Raw genomic sequence first — 14,470 nt, forward strand, 5'->3', positions numbered from 1 at the left:
GTTGGGAGATTTAAAGCTGTAAAGATAGGAATTCTTAACTGACCAATTCTATTTTTCAATGATTTATGAGGCAAGATGTTAACCCGAATGGATTGGAGAAGAGTACGTATTAAATTTTATACGTACATATAATTTTATACGTCTCTTTGTATAAAATTTATACAAAGAGAAGTTCTGGGCCAGGCACGGTGGTTCACACCTGTAATCCCAGCACTTTGGGAGACCGAGCTGGGTGGATCACCTGAGGTCAGGAGTTTAAGACCAGCCTGGCCAACATGGCGAAACCCCATCTCTACTAAAAAATACAAAAATTAGCTGGACGAGATGGCAGGCACCTATAATCCCAGCTACTCGGGAGGCCAAAGCAGGAAAATCACTTGAACCCGGGAGGAGCCAGAGGTTGCAGTGAGCCGAGACTGCCATTGCACTGGGAGACAGAGTGACACTCTTTCTCCAAAAAAAAAAAAAAAGAGAAGATCTGAAGTAAGTCATTAAGTCATTTTGGAGAGCAGAAAAGCAAACATTCTAGAGCTGATGGCCATTTGAGATTATGATCAACAATTTAAAGTCAATCATCCGAGTAAAAATGAATGTATGATTTTCTCTCACAATATTCAGTTGTGGGTGGTGTGGGAGATAGGAGAGAAAGAATGGCTTTTTCATGGTTAAAACAAGTTAAGGGCTATGGAATTAAAGATGTTTCTTATGGAGTAATGCCCAAATGTAATATGCCTAAATTTGATTGTTCAAAATTAAGATAAGACATTCTTTTAAAAAGGACTAAAGCAGAGATTAAGGCCGGGCACGGTGGCTCACACCTGTAATCCCAGCACTTTGGGAGGCCAAGGAGGGCAGATCACCAGGTCAGGAGATCGAGACCATCCTGGCTAACACGGTGAAACCCCGTCTCTACTAAAAATACAAAAATTTAGCTGGGCATGGTGGCAGGTGCCTGTAGTTCCAGCTACTCAGAAGGCTGAGGTAGGAGAATGGCAAGAACCTGGGAGGCGAAGCTTGCAGTGAGCCGAAATAGCGCCACTGCACTCCAGCCTGGGTGACAGAGCGAGACTCCGCCTCAGAAAAAAAAAAAAAAAAAGGACTAAAGCAGAGATTAGAAGCAGGCATATTCATTTAATGGACTTATTGGAATATTCATTAAAAATAATTGGTTGTGTACATTGTTTAAGAAACAAAGTGAGGAAATGGAAGAGGACAGAAAAATGAAAAGGTCAACGGTAATGGGCAAAATGAAAAGAAAAATGAAAAGTGAAAAGCTGTAGAGTATAACCATGGGAGGAGGTAGATAAGGCAAGTAAAAGAAAATCTAATAAGAAGTGAGGCTATTAAGAAATTGAAAGGACAGTTCGATTATACCCAATACCGTCAGGGTCACTAGCAGAAATAGTGTACAGGTAAAGAAGAACACAGTGATCTTGGTACAAAACCTTTTCAATGAATGAAGAGTGACCCAAATATGGGTAAAAAACAGCAATGCACAATTTTTTTTGGACAAGGCCTTAACTCTTTATTCATTATTTAAAATACACTTCAAACTACAAGTTCTCCAGAAAACTTCCTAACTCCCCTACTAGATAAGTGGCCTTTCTTTACACTTTTATGGCACACTAGGCATACCTACATCATCATACTTACCTTGTTAAGTTTAATGTTTATCTGCTTTCAACTGTCTAAGAGCTCTCTGAAAGATAGAATAATACCCACATGGTATATACGCCATGGTGCCTGTTTCACCAAAGAGCCTCCATAAATGATTCATGAACAAAACTGAGATCTGGGTTCTGACGCTTCTTCCCAACAAGTAGAGTTATGGTTTAGGGAAAGACATTTAGCTTCTCTAATAAACAATTAAGCTTATTTAACCAAAGAAGGCAAGGTTCTGTCCATCACTAATATCCTCTAATTTTATTATGAAAATATTAAACTAGATCCAGGTTCATATTGATTCCTATGGCACACTACTGAATTGAAATAAAGCATACTAATTTTATCATGTTTATAAGGTAAAAAAGTAGGTTATGTTATCAAAGTTCATATTGAAGGGTTTTATTTAACATCTGAAATTCATTTTACCATGTAAAATCCAGAAAAACATATTTAAACTATAAAAAAATATGCAAAGTTTGGGAAAAGCAAAAGTATGAATGCTAGGTACCAAACAGTGGAGTTAAACATATATGAAAATTCAAATCTCAGTTCTGCCATTTCCTAAGCTAGCTGTGTGAACCTGGACAAGTTCTTCAAACATTCTGGGCCTCAGTCTGTAAAAGTATAAAATGGAAACAGAAACATCACTACACACGACTGTCGTAAGTATTAAGTGAAGGTATGTGCAGTAAGTGTTAAGCAGAGTGCTTGCATAGGGATAGCTATCGTTTTGTTATCTGCAGGAGAGAAATGTACTTTAGACCAATGTTACTCTTCTGATGATCAAATAATAAATGCAACAGGGTCATAGTATTGTTCCTTAAGATGATACATATCAATTTTGTCAGTTTTAAGCAAACCCTACCTAATCACAGAGATTTGATTAAAGACATGTAATTCCATGCCCTCTGATTAAAGATTGTTTTTAATAAGCCATAAGGCCTATGGGCCTCTTTTCCACAAAGCCTTAAACCTGACTGGCTCAAGGAGTACTACTCATCTCCCACATTTTCAGAAGCCCTTATGGGCTTTCAGCGTGTCTCATCTCCTGTGTGTGTGTGTGTGTGTGTGTTTGAGTGTATCAGACGGGGAGAGAATATGAGCTATTTAATGAATATTCCAATAAGTCCATTAAATGAATATGCCTGCTTCTAATCTCTGCTTTAGTCCTTTTCTAAAGAATGTCTTATCTTTATTTTGAACAATCAAATGTACGCATATTACATTTGGGCATACTACATAGGTCAAATCTTTAATTGGACTAATAAGGTGCACATTCACTCTTTTAGCTCTTTTTTTGAGACGGAGTCTCGCTCTGTCACCCAGGCTGGAGTGCAGTGGCGCGATCTCGGCTCACTGCAAGCTCCGCCTCCCGGGTTCACTCCGTTCTCCTGCCTCAGCCTCCCGAGTAGCTGGGACTACAGGCGCCCGCCACTGTGCCCGGCTAATTTTTTTGTATTTTTAGTGCAGACGGGGTTTCACCGTGTTAGCCAGGACGGTCTCGGTCTCCTGACCTCGTGATCCGCCCTCCTCGGCCTCCCAAAGTGCTGTGATTACAGGCGTGAGCCACCGCACCCGGCTAGCTTAGTTATTACATAGAAATGGCAATTTAACGGCCGGGGGTTGGTGGCTCACGCCTGTAATCACAGCACTTTGGGAGGCCGAGGCGGGCGGATCACAAGGTCAGGAGACCGAGACCGTCCTGGCTAACACGGTGAAACCCCGTCTCCACTAAAAATACAAAAAAATTAGCCGGGCACGGTGGCGGGCGCCTGTAGTCCCAGCTACTCGGGAGGCTGAGGCAGGAGAATGGCATGAAGCCGGGAGGCGGAGCTTGCAGTGAGCCGAGATAGCGCCACTGCACTCTGGCCTGGGTGAAAGAGCGAGACTCCGTCTCAAAAAAAAAAAAAAAGAAAAGAAAAAGAAAAAAGAAATGGCAATTTAACAATTGGTTATTATATATAATTTAACAAAGACTCATTTATTTATGCATAACTAACCTACCTATCAGAAACCATCACAAGAAGAAAATTTATTCACAGTCTAAACAGTAACTGTTACCAGAAGTTTGCCTAATTGGATTTATTTTTAGGAGAGAATAGAGTTGGGCTTCAATATCCCAGTTACGATCCTTCTACTCAAGAAACACTGATTTTTAGTTAGTTATTTAAAGACTATTGTCCCACATTATTTAGATCTAATCACATTCTGAGTTGGTTCTACTCCTGGACTCTCCAAATTAATGTGTTTAAAAAATCAAAATAATTTTTTAAAATCAGGCTTACTTTTTAAATACCCTTCCATAACCTTTATAAAACTAAAAATTACTTCTGTGATCTCAGAAAACAATGATGCTTTTAAAAAGCAGGCAGCAAAAGATGAAAAATCTTTCTCATATGAAAACAATAATGCTGTTCCCAAAGGTAGAACACACGTTTACAATTAGCACTCACAAATATTAAATAGGATTACCTCTAAAAAATTGTACTTAAGTAACTAAAATTGAGCAATATATGTTCTCTTTACTAAACTAAAACTCCACCTCTGTTTCTGGCAGATCCTCTCTAGCTAGAAAAAAGAATTCGAAACATTATTTGCTTGATTAAAGCTGTAGTGGTCGGTTGGGTGCGGTGGCTCCCATCTGTAATCCCAAGCACTACTGGAAGCTGAGGCAGGAGGATTCCTTGAGGCCAATAATTCAAGATCAGCCTGGGAAACACAGCAAGATCTGTCTATAAAATGAAGATATTAGCCAGACATGGTGGCATGCACCTGTCCTAATGACTCAGGAGAAGGAGGCAGAAGAAGTGCTTGAGCTCAGGAGTTCAAGGTTATAGTGAGCTATAACCACACCACTGTACTCCAATCCAGCGTGGGTGACAGTGAAAGACTCTGTCTCTTTAAACAAAAAATAAAAACAAAAAGTATAATGAAGTGTACACTGATTTTATTTGAAGGCTGCTGTATATTTGGAAGATTTTTATTTTGTTTAAATACAGCAAATGGACTCTTTCACCACTGTCACTGTTGGAGATCAAGTCAAAGTACATGACCATGGTCAGATTTCAATTTACCTCAATGGGAGGAAAATAGATATAATCAAACTGACAGTTCTATCCAAATATATTATTCTTTACAACTACCTACTACTGCTCCCACAAAATTGGTTTCCAGAAATCCAACACATAGTCCTATACTACTTATAGAATATAATTTGATACAATCAAGGAACACTAAAACTGAAAGAATAGCAGAGAACCACAGAACTACTTCTTCATAAATATTATAATCGCCTCTTTTCCCATAGGAAAGATATTTTGACTTTATGCTAGACCTAAATTCATAGAGCATGTTTCTTAGATTAGTCATATTATTCCTACTTCTAGGGTGACTAACTCATCCTGGTTTGCTCAGATGTTTCCTGGTTTCACACTGAAACTCTGGGCCATGCAAACCAGGATAGGATGGCTGGTCACCTGACCTACTTTTTCCCCCACAACCAATAGTCTTTGGGGAACAGGTGGTGTTTGGTTACATGAATAAGTTCTTTAGTGGTGATTTCTAAGGTTTCGGTGCACCCATCACCTGAGCAATATACACTGTACCCAAAGTATGGTCATTTTTTTTTTTTTTTTGAGACAGAGTTTTGCTCTTGTCACCTAGGCTATAGTGCAATGGCGCGATCTTGGCTCACTGAAACCTCTGCCTCCCAGGTTCAAGTGATTCTCCTGCCTCAGCCTCCTGAGAAGATGAGATTATAGGCACATGCCACCACACCCGGCTAATTTTTGTATTTTTAGTAGAGACAGAGTTTCACCATGTTGGCCAGGCTGGTCTTGAACTCCTGACCTCAGGTGATCCACCTGCCTTGGCCTCCCAAAGTGCTGGGATTACAGGCGTGAGCCACCACACCCGGCCTGTACCCAAAGTATAGTCTTTTATCCCTCACCCTACTTCCACCATTCCCCTCAGGCCCTCAAAGTCCATTATATCATGCTTACACCTTTGTGTCCTCATAGCTTACCTCCAAGTTAAAAACGAGAACATACGTTGGTTAGTTTTCCATTCCTGAGTGTTGTCACTAAGAATAATGGTCTCCACTCAATCCAGGTTCCTGCAAATACCATTATTTCATTCCTTTTTAAGGCTGAGTAGTATTCCATGTTCTATATATAAGAAGTTTTCTCTATCCACTCATTAATTGATGGGTATTGGGCTGGTTCCATATTTTTGCAATTGCAGATTGTGCTGCTATAAACATGCATGTGCAAGTGTTTCATAATGCTTCTTTTCATCTGGAGAGACACCTAGCCATGGCACTGATAGATCAAATGTTAGATCTTCTTTTAGTTCTCTAAGGAATATCCATAATGTTTTCCACAGTGTTTGTACTAGTTTACATTCCCACCAGCAACTTAAGTGTTTCCTTTTCACCAAATCCACATCAACATCTATGTTTTTTTTATTTTTAAATTATGGCCATTCTTGCAGGAGTAAGGTGGTGTTGCATTGTGGTTTTGATTTGCATTTCCCTGATCATTAGTGATGTTGAACATTTTTTCATCTGTTTCTTGGCCATTTACGTATCTTCTTTTGAGTATTGCCTATTCATGTCCTTAGCCCACTTATGGATGGGATTTGGGTTTGGTTTATTCTTGTTTCTCTAGTTCCTTGAAGTGTGACCTTAGATTGTCTATTTGTGCTCTTTCAGACTTTTTGATGTAGGCATTTAATGCTATGAACTTTCCTCTTAGCACTGCTTTTGCTGTACCTCAGAGGTTTTGATAGGTTGTGTCACTATTACTATTCAGTTCAAAGGATTTTTAAATTTCTATTTTGATTTCATTATTGACCTAAAGATCATTCAGAAGCAGATTATTTAATTTCCACGTATTTGTATAGTTTTCAAGGTTCATTTTGGAATTCATTTCCAATTTTATTCCACTGTGGTCTGGGAGAGTACTTGATATAATTTCTATTTTTAAAAAATTATTGAGACTTGTGGCCTATCATATGGTCTATCTTGGAGAATGTTCCATGTGCTGGTGAAGAGAATGTATATTCTGCAGTTTGAGTAGAATGTTCTGTAAATATCTGTTAAGTCCATTTGTTCTAGGGTATAGTTTAAATCCATTGTTTCTTTGTTGACTTTCTGGCTTGATGACCTGACTAGTGTTGTCAGTAGAGTATTGAAGTCCCCCACTATTATTGTGTTGCCATCTATCTCATTTCTTAGGTCTAGTAATTATTTTATAAATTTGGGAGCTCCAGTGTTAGTTGTGTATGTTCCCTATTTAGGATTGTGATATTCTTCTATTGGATACTTTTATCATTACATAATGTCCCTCTGTCTTTTCAAACTGTTGTTGCTTTAAAATCTGTTTTGTCTGATACAAGAATAGCCACTTCTGCTCACTTTTGGGGTCCATTTGAATGGACTATCTTTTTCCACCCCATTACCTTAAGTTATGTGAGTCCTTATGTGTTAAGTCTCTTGGAGACAGCAGATACTTGGTTGGTGAATTTTTATCCATTCTGCCCTTCTATATCTTTTAAGTGACACATTTAGGTCATTTACATACAATGTTAGTATTGAGATGTAAGGTACTATTCTATTCACTGTGGTAGTTGTTGCCTGAATGCCTTTTTTCATTGTGTTATTGTTTGATAGGCCCTGTGAGATTTATGCTTTAAAGAGGTTTGTTTGGTATATTTTGAGGTTCAAGATTTAGGTCTCCTTTCAGCAGTTCTTATAGTGCTGGCTTGGTAGTGACAAATTATCTTAGCATTTGTTTATCTGAAAAATACTTTATATCTTTCCTTCATTTATGAAGCTTAGTTTCACTGGATACAACATTCTTGGATGATAATTTTGTTTAAGGATGCCAAAGATAGGACCCAAATCCCTTCTAGCTTGTATTCCGCTAAAATAGCTGCTGTTAATTTGATAGGTTTTCCTTTGTAGGTTACCTGATGCTTTCTGCCTCACAGCTCTTAAGATTCTTTGCTTTGTCTTCACTTTAGGTAACCTGATGACTATGTGCCTAAGGTGATTATCTTTTTTGTGATGTTTCCCAGGTGTTCTTTGAGCTTCTTGTATTTGGATGTCTAGATCTCTAGCAATGCCAGTGCAGTTTTCCTAGATGATTCCCTCAAATAAGTTTTCCAAACTTTTAGATTTCTCTTCTTCTTCTTCAGGAACACCAATTATTCTTAGGTTTGGTCACTTAACATAATCCCAATATTCTTGGAGGTTTTGTTCATTTTTTTAAAAAATTCTTTTTTCTTTGTCTTTATCGGATTGGATTAATTTGAAAACCTTGTCTTCAAGCTCTGATGCTCTTTCTTCTACTTGTTTGATTCTATTGTTGAAACTTCTCAGTGCATTTTGCATTTCTCTAAATGTGTCTTTCATTTCCAGAGTTGTGATTGTTTTTTATTTATGATATATATTTCTCTGGAGATCTTTTCATGCATATCTGTTATTATTTTTTAAATTTCCTTAATCTGGTTTTCACATTTCTCTGTTGCCTCCTTAATTAACGTAAGAATCGACCTTTAGAACTCTTTTTCTAGTAATTCAGAGATTTCTTCTTGGTTTGGATTAATGGCTGGTGAGCTAGTGTGATCTTGTGGGGGTGATAAAGAACCTTGTTTTGTCCTATTACCAGAATTGTTTTTCTGGGTCCTTCTCATTTGGATAGACCATATCCAGAGGAAAGATCTGAGATCCAAGGACTAATGTTCTTTTGTACTGCAGGGTGATCCCTTGATGTGGTGTTCTCCCCCTTCCTGAGAGCCAGACTGCAGTGATTGTTATTGCTCTTCTGGGCCTAGCCACCCAGCAGAGTTACTGGGGTCTGGGCTGGTACTGGGGTGGGGGGTGTCTGCAAAGAGTCCTGTGATGTGATCTATCTTCAGGTCTCTCAGCCGTGGATACCACCACCTGCTCTGGTGGAGGTAGCAGGGGAGTGAAATGGACTCTGTGAGGATCCTTGGTTGCAGTTTTGTTTAGTACATTGGTTTTCTTGAATGCTGGTTATGCTAGCAGTGAAGTTGTCATGTGGACAGACTCAGGACCTCTGGTTAAACAGGATGTTACAGGTAATGAAATTAGATGTTGTTTTCTCCTTCCCTGGTGCAGGGTTGTTCTGTTATGAGTTGCCGTAATGGCTTGAGTTGGTTGGCCTCCAGCCAGGAGGTGGCAGTTTCAAGAGGGCATCAGCTGTGGTACTACAGGGGGGACATAAACTTGACCTGAAATCACCTGCATAAGTATTCAGGTTTCTCAGGTGATGGATGGGGCCATGGAGCTCCCATGAGTTTATGTTTTCTATCTTCGGCTACCAGGTGGGTAGAGAAAGACTGTTGATAGTTAATACTGAGTGTCAACTTGATTGGATTGAAGAATGCAGTATTGATCCTGGGTGTGTCTGTGAGGGTGCTGCCAAAGCAGATTAACATTTGAGTCAGTGGGCTGGGAAAAGCAGACCCACCCTTAATCTAAGTGGGCACAATCTAATCAGCTGTCAGCTCCGCCAGAATAGAGAGGAGGCAGAAGAACATGAAAAGACTCGACTGGCTTAGTCTCGCATCCTACATTTTTCTCCCGTGCTGGATGCTTCCTGCTCTCAAACATTGGACACCAAGTTCTTCAGCTTTGAGACCTGGACTGGATTCCTTGCTCCTCAGCTTGCAGGTGGCCAATTGTAGGACCTTGTGATCATGTGAGTTAATACTCCTTAATAAACTCCCACATATATTAGTTCTGTCCCTCTAGAGAACCCTAATACAAACCATAAGATGGGGGAATGGTTAGGCATGTCTGAGCTCAGACTCTCCTTGGGCAGGGCTTGATGCGACCACTGTGGAGTGGGTATGGGCGGGGGCAGTTCTCAGGGCTACGAAATTATGTTCGAAGGGGAATTATGGCTGCCTCTGCTGCTTCATAAAGGTCTGCAGAGAAGTGGGGGAAAGCTGGCAGTGGCAGGCCTCACCCAGCTCCCATGCAGCCAGCAAGGTCAGTCTCACTCCCGCTATGCTCCCTCAACAGCCAACAGAGCTGAATTTATATCCAGGCCTCTGGTGTGCAGGGCTGAGATCTATGTAAATATATATAATATATATATTTATCCATATAAACCTTTAAAGCTTCCTAAGAAATATTCTGTAACTTAAAACCAGCTGAGTGCAAAACCATAAATTCATACACTGTTAGAGCTGAAAGGAAGTTTAAAAATTATTAAATACAACAGAAACATGGGTCAATGAGAAAGAAATTTAAAGAACACAAGCAGTTACAACCTAATTGAAAATTAAACCCCTAGTTACTGACTCAGATTCAGTAACTCCCAACAGAATAATAATGTTATCCAGACTTTACTGAAATTCTTTGGATTTGGTTAAAGCATTAAGACTGAATTAGTAACTGATACAAATGACAATGGCCACTGTAATATGCATCTTATTTCACAACCACTTTTTAGTAATTCCCTTCATTCTGAAATAAAAAATATACATAAAAAACTTTTTAAGTTACTAAATCAATATGTTCTCAAAAAAAATGAGGACGACCAATGAATATGATATAGGACAAAATACAATAAACAAAACCTTTTACAGGGATTATGGGAAAGATTATAAAAAGATAATAGATTTGTTTCTGATCCAATTTATGTATGCAGAATTCTTTGGCATTCTAAGCTAAAATTTTTAGTTCATAATTATGTGATTCATATTATAACTAAATGCCTTTATGTTTCCTAAAAAAGTAAGAGTTAATGCAGATAATGGGTAAAAGAAAATTTCAAGCAATTAAAATGTTTTCCAAAGACATAGCTATTACAGACACACACACACACACACACACACACACACACACACACGTATAAAGCAATATTATACTACAATATTTTTTATTCCTCCTCAAGTTTTAAATAATCTTTATTTCTTAAAAGAAAAATATTTCCCAAATTCCAAAATATTATTTATTATAATTCTCCATAAACTCTTACAAAAATGATAACATATTACAAAACTTTACAGGGCTTCCATACAATATGTTTAAAAATGTGATGAACAGCATGTTTAAAACTATTTTAAAAGGAGGTCAAGTCTGACCTCTAGGCCATGAAGCACTACATTAACAGCTCTGCAGAAAGAAAAATGATAAGGTATGAAATGAATGCTCAGAAACTAGGACCTTATCAGTTAGAATATGATTCAAGCCTGTAAGACAAATTGCTCAGCAAGGCAAGTCACCTTCCTGCTGTGATGAGGATATAGCTGAATTTTCAATGCCAATGACTGTCTCCCTCATTGTGTCACCTAGTTTGATATCATACAGTCAAGGAATGGCATACAGTTCTGAAGCATCTACCACTTATTTTGAATACATTTTGTCAAAGTCATCAACTAGGATATTATTGTCCTTTCACTGACAACTTAGTGTTAAAAATCTTTAAAGAATCATCACTAAAAGAAACTACTGTGAGTTAACCCTTCAAAGCATGAAAGTTATTTGTTATCTGAATCATTTTAACAGCTTGCTTGGTTTTAAAAATAAAATTTGTAACATAAAAATTAAGCAAAATCCACAAACTGTCTTACTTTAATTGCATACCTGAACACTGATGGACTTTTTCAGCAGTTCTTCTACAAAGTTCCAATTTGATTCCACTTTTCTCTAGAAAGGGGGAAAATAGTAGTGCATCAAAATTATTGCTCTTGATTATGCCTATATTTAAAATTAGGGTATAGCAAATTAAGTGTGCAGTACATTTTCCTCTATCATTCAGCATCAATGTGATTTCTTGAATTTCTAATATTCCTTTGGTAAAGAGTTAACAAACTTGGCAGAAAAAAATGTACAACTATTCCAATCCAATACAAACCATATCAGGAGTTGTAACAGTGGTGCTTCAGTAAGATTATAAATATTCTACCAAATATTTAATTTCTGCTTTCAGATACAAAATCCAACAGGAAAAAAAAAAAACCATTATATAGCCACATGTATTTTTGGTGTTTGGTTTTTTTTTTTTATGCTGAGTAATCATCCCTATTTTCCACTTTAATCACTAGAGCTTTTTCCTTCATTTTATGAATAACAAACCTGAGACCATCTACTTTAGTAAACAAAGTAACTAAAAATTTTATACAGAAAATAAATTGACAACCTCGACTATCTAGAATGATTTCCATAAGGAAGAAAGCTAAAAAGGACTTTCACAAAGGCTAGGTAGGCACTTAAAACAATTCCACATTTCCAAAAGGAAAGCCTGGAAGACATTCTCACAGGATACTCAGTTCACTTAATATTCAGTTCCTAAAGTTCTGGATATGTGGATACTGGACAAAACCAAAAGCAAAGAAAGCATTTTAAAGAATAAGCAAGTAATAACCAGCTTCTAATGTGGAAGGGAAAAAAAAGGTATAAAAAGTAATCATGGCCAGGAGCGATGGCTCACACCTATAATCCCAGCACTTTGGGAGGCCAAGGCAGGTGGATCACGAGTTGGAAACCAGCCTGGCCAACATGGTGAAACCCCGTCTCTACTAAAAATACAAAAATTAGCCGGGCATGGTGGCGGGTGCCTGTAATCCCAGCTACTCGGGAGGCTGAGGCAGGAGAATGGTGTGAACCCGGGAGGTGTAGGTTGCAGTGAGCCGAGATCATGCCACTGCGCTCTAGCCTGGGTGACAGAACAAGACCTCGTCTCAGAAAAAAAAAAAAAGTAATCATAAGACCTCAAAAAGCAAAACCTGAGGCCTTAAAAAGTAAAAGAAAGACCTTCATCATACCCTTCTTATCCCTGTTATAAAGAATAAGATGTTCAGAGGCATGAACTCAAATGATCAATAAAGTGTTAAAGCATAATGAATACTCATGATTTTAAATGGCTAGGCAATATTCATGTAAAATGCTAAATACAGTAAATCACTAAATCAATATTTTCTTAATAAACAGCACAGTGAGTATGGTAGTCAGCCTCTAAGATGTCCCCCAATGACCCTTGTCTCCTGGAATTTATGCTTTCTACAATTCCCTCTCACACTGTACTAGGGTTGGTCACTAACAGACTACCAATACCAATATAAGTGATAGTATGTCACCTCCAAGAATAGGTTACAAGACACTGAAGCTTCCATCTTTATGACACTCTGATCTGTTAACTTGATCTGGAAACAGCTATATTGTGAACAGCACATATGATGAGAAACTGAAGCACTGTGCCAACTAAAGTAAAGCTGAAAGCAAATTCTGCAGTTCCAGTTAAATCTTCAGATACTGAAGCCCTGGCTGATAGCTTCACTGCAACCTCATGAGAGACCCTGAGCTAGAACCACCCAGCTAAGCTTCTCCTGAATGCCTGATTCTCAGAAATTGAGAGTGTGAGATAATAAATGTTTGTTTTAAGCTGATACTTTTGTGACACAGCAATAGATTACTAATACAATGATTTAGTTATTTTTAGCAAAATTGTTGACTTTTTGACATACACAAATAAAATGAAGGCAAAAAAACATTTATTGGGAGAAAATGTGGAGTAAAGAATTTGGCCTTGCCCAAAGAAAAGATCTGGCCTGCTGGGCTCACTCCTGTAATCCCAGCACTTTGGGAGGCCGAAGCAGGCGGATCACTTGAGGTCAGGAGTTCAAGACCAGCCTGGCCAACATGGTGAAACCCCGTCTCTACTAAAGTACAAAAATTAGGAGGGTGTGGTGGTGCGTGCCTGTAATCTCAGCTACTCGGGAGGCTGAGGCAGGAGAATCGCTTGAACCCAGGAGGCAGAGGTTGCAGTGAGCAGAGATCGCGCCATTGCACTCCAGTCTGGGCAACAGAGGGAGACTTTGTCTCAAAAAAAAAAAAAAGATCTGACCTTTGCCCATAGCTTCCTGGAGGTCATCCCTGGGCCCTGGGAATGTTATGCCTGATAGTAGCATCTTTGTTTGACTAGGGTCCTATGGTCATACTGGATAATCTAACTATGTGATAGAGAGTGAAGGCTGGACACACCCACATAGTCTTAGCTTAGGGCCTGGTCACACCCAAAAGAGCAACAATAGTCTCAGGCTGGGGGCTTTGAGTCAGTTGACTTGGAAACTGAAATCAGCCACGTGAGCAATTCAGTAGTCCACCCCTACATAATGGAACTCCCATAAAAATTACGAACACTGAGGCTTGAGTGGGCACCCGTTTTGCAACACTCCCTGCACGCTGTCACACACTGATGCCAGGAGAAGAACGTGGCCTGACTCCATTAAGAGAAAACAATAGAAGTTCCACATTTGGTACTTCTGGACTCTGGCCTATGCCCTTCTTCCCTTGGCTGATGTTAATTTATATCCTTCCCCTTTAAGAAAACAAAATAATAGCTTTCAGTGAGTTCTGTGAGTCCTAACAAATTATGAAACCTAAGGTCGTTTTGGGAACCCTGAGCTTGCAATTGGTGTCAGAAGTAAAGACAGTTTTAGGGACTGTCCCCTGAAACTTGGTAGTTGGCCCTAAAAGTCTCTCTCAAAAAAAGCTCATTTTCTTCTATCAATACTGTATGTCTACTGTGTTACGTTCTTAACATAGTACTTCCTCAAAAAAATTTCCCCATTTCACAGAAAACATAATTAAGTCTCAGAAAGGTCATGTATGTACAAGTCAAAGAATGAATTCAAATCCAAGGTTATCTGGCACCAAAGCCTGTATTTCTTCTATTATAACATGTACCAGTAACCAATTTTTTTTTTTTTTTTTTTTTTTTTTTTTTTTTTACTTAACATGCCTTCCCTCAGATTTCAGCAATTCATT

At 38.6% G+C, this 14,470-nt stretch overlaps 1 protein-coding gene across 15 annotated transcripts in view; it reads right to left on the reverse strand.

Moving 5' to 3' along the window:
* The window catches only part of MMS22L (MMS22 like, DNA repair protein), a 151,255-nt gene that overhangs the window by 103,326 nt on the left and 33,459 nt on the right, over positions 1 to 14,470 (reverse strand). For all 15 annotated transcript variants that reach the window (XM_016956023.4, XM_518647.9, XM_016956024.4 and 12 more), the window contains one exon: positions 11,288 to 11,350. In XM_016956023.4, the coding sequence (XP_016811512.3) occupies positions 11,288 to 11,350 (63 nt within the window). The remainder of the gene's footprint in view (positions 1 to 11,287; positions 11,351 to 14,470) is intronic.

Source organism: Pan troglodytes, chromosome 5 (assembly GCF_028858775.2).
Source record: "Pan troglodytes isolate AG18354 chromosome 5, NHGRI_mPanTro3-v2.0_pri, whole genome shotgun sequence".
Taxonomy (NCBI): Eukaryota; Metazoa; Chordata; class Mammalia; order Primates; family Hominidae; genus Pan; species Pan troglodytes.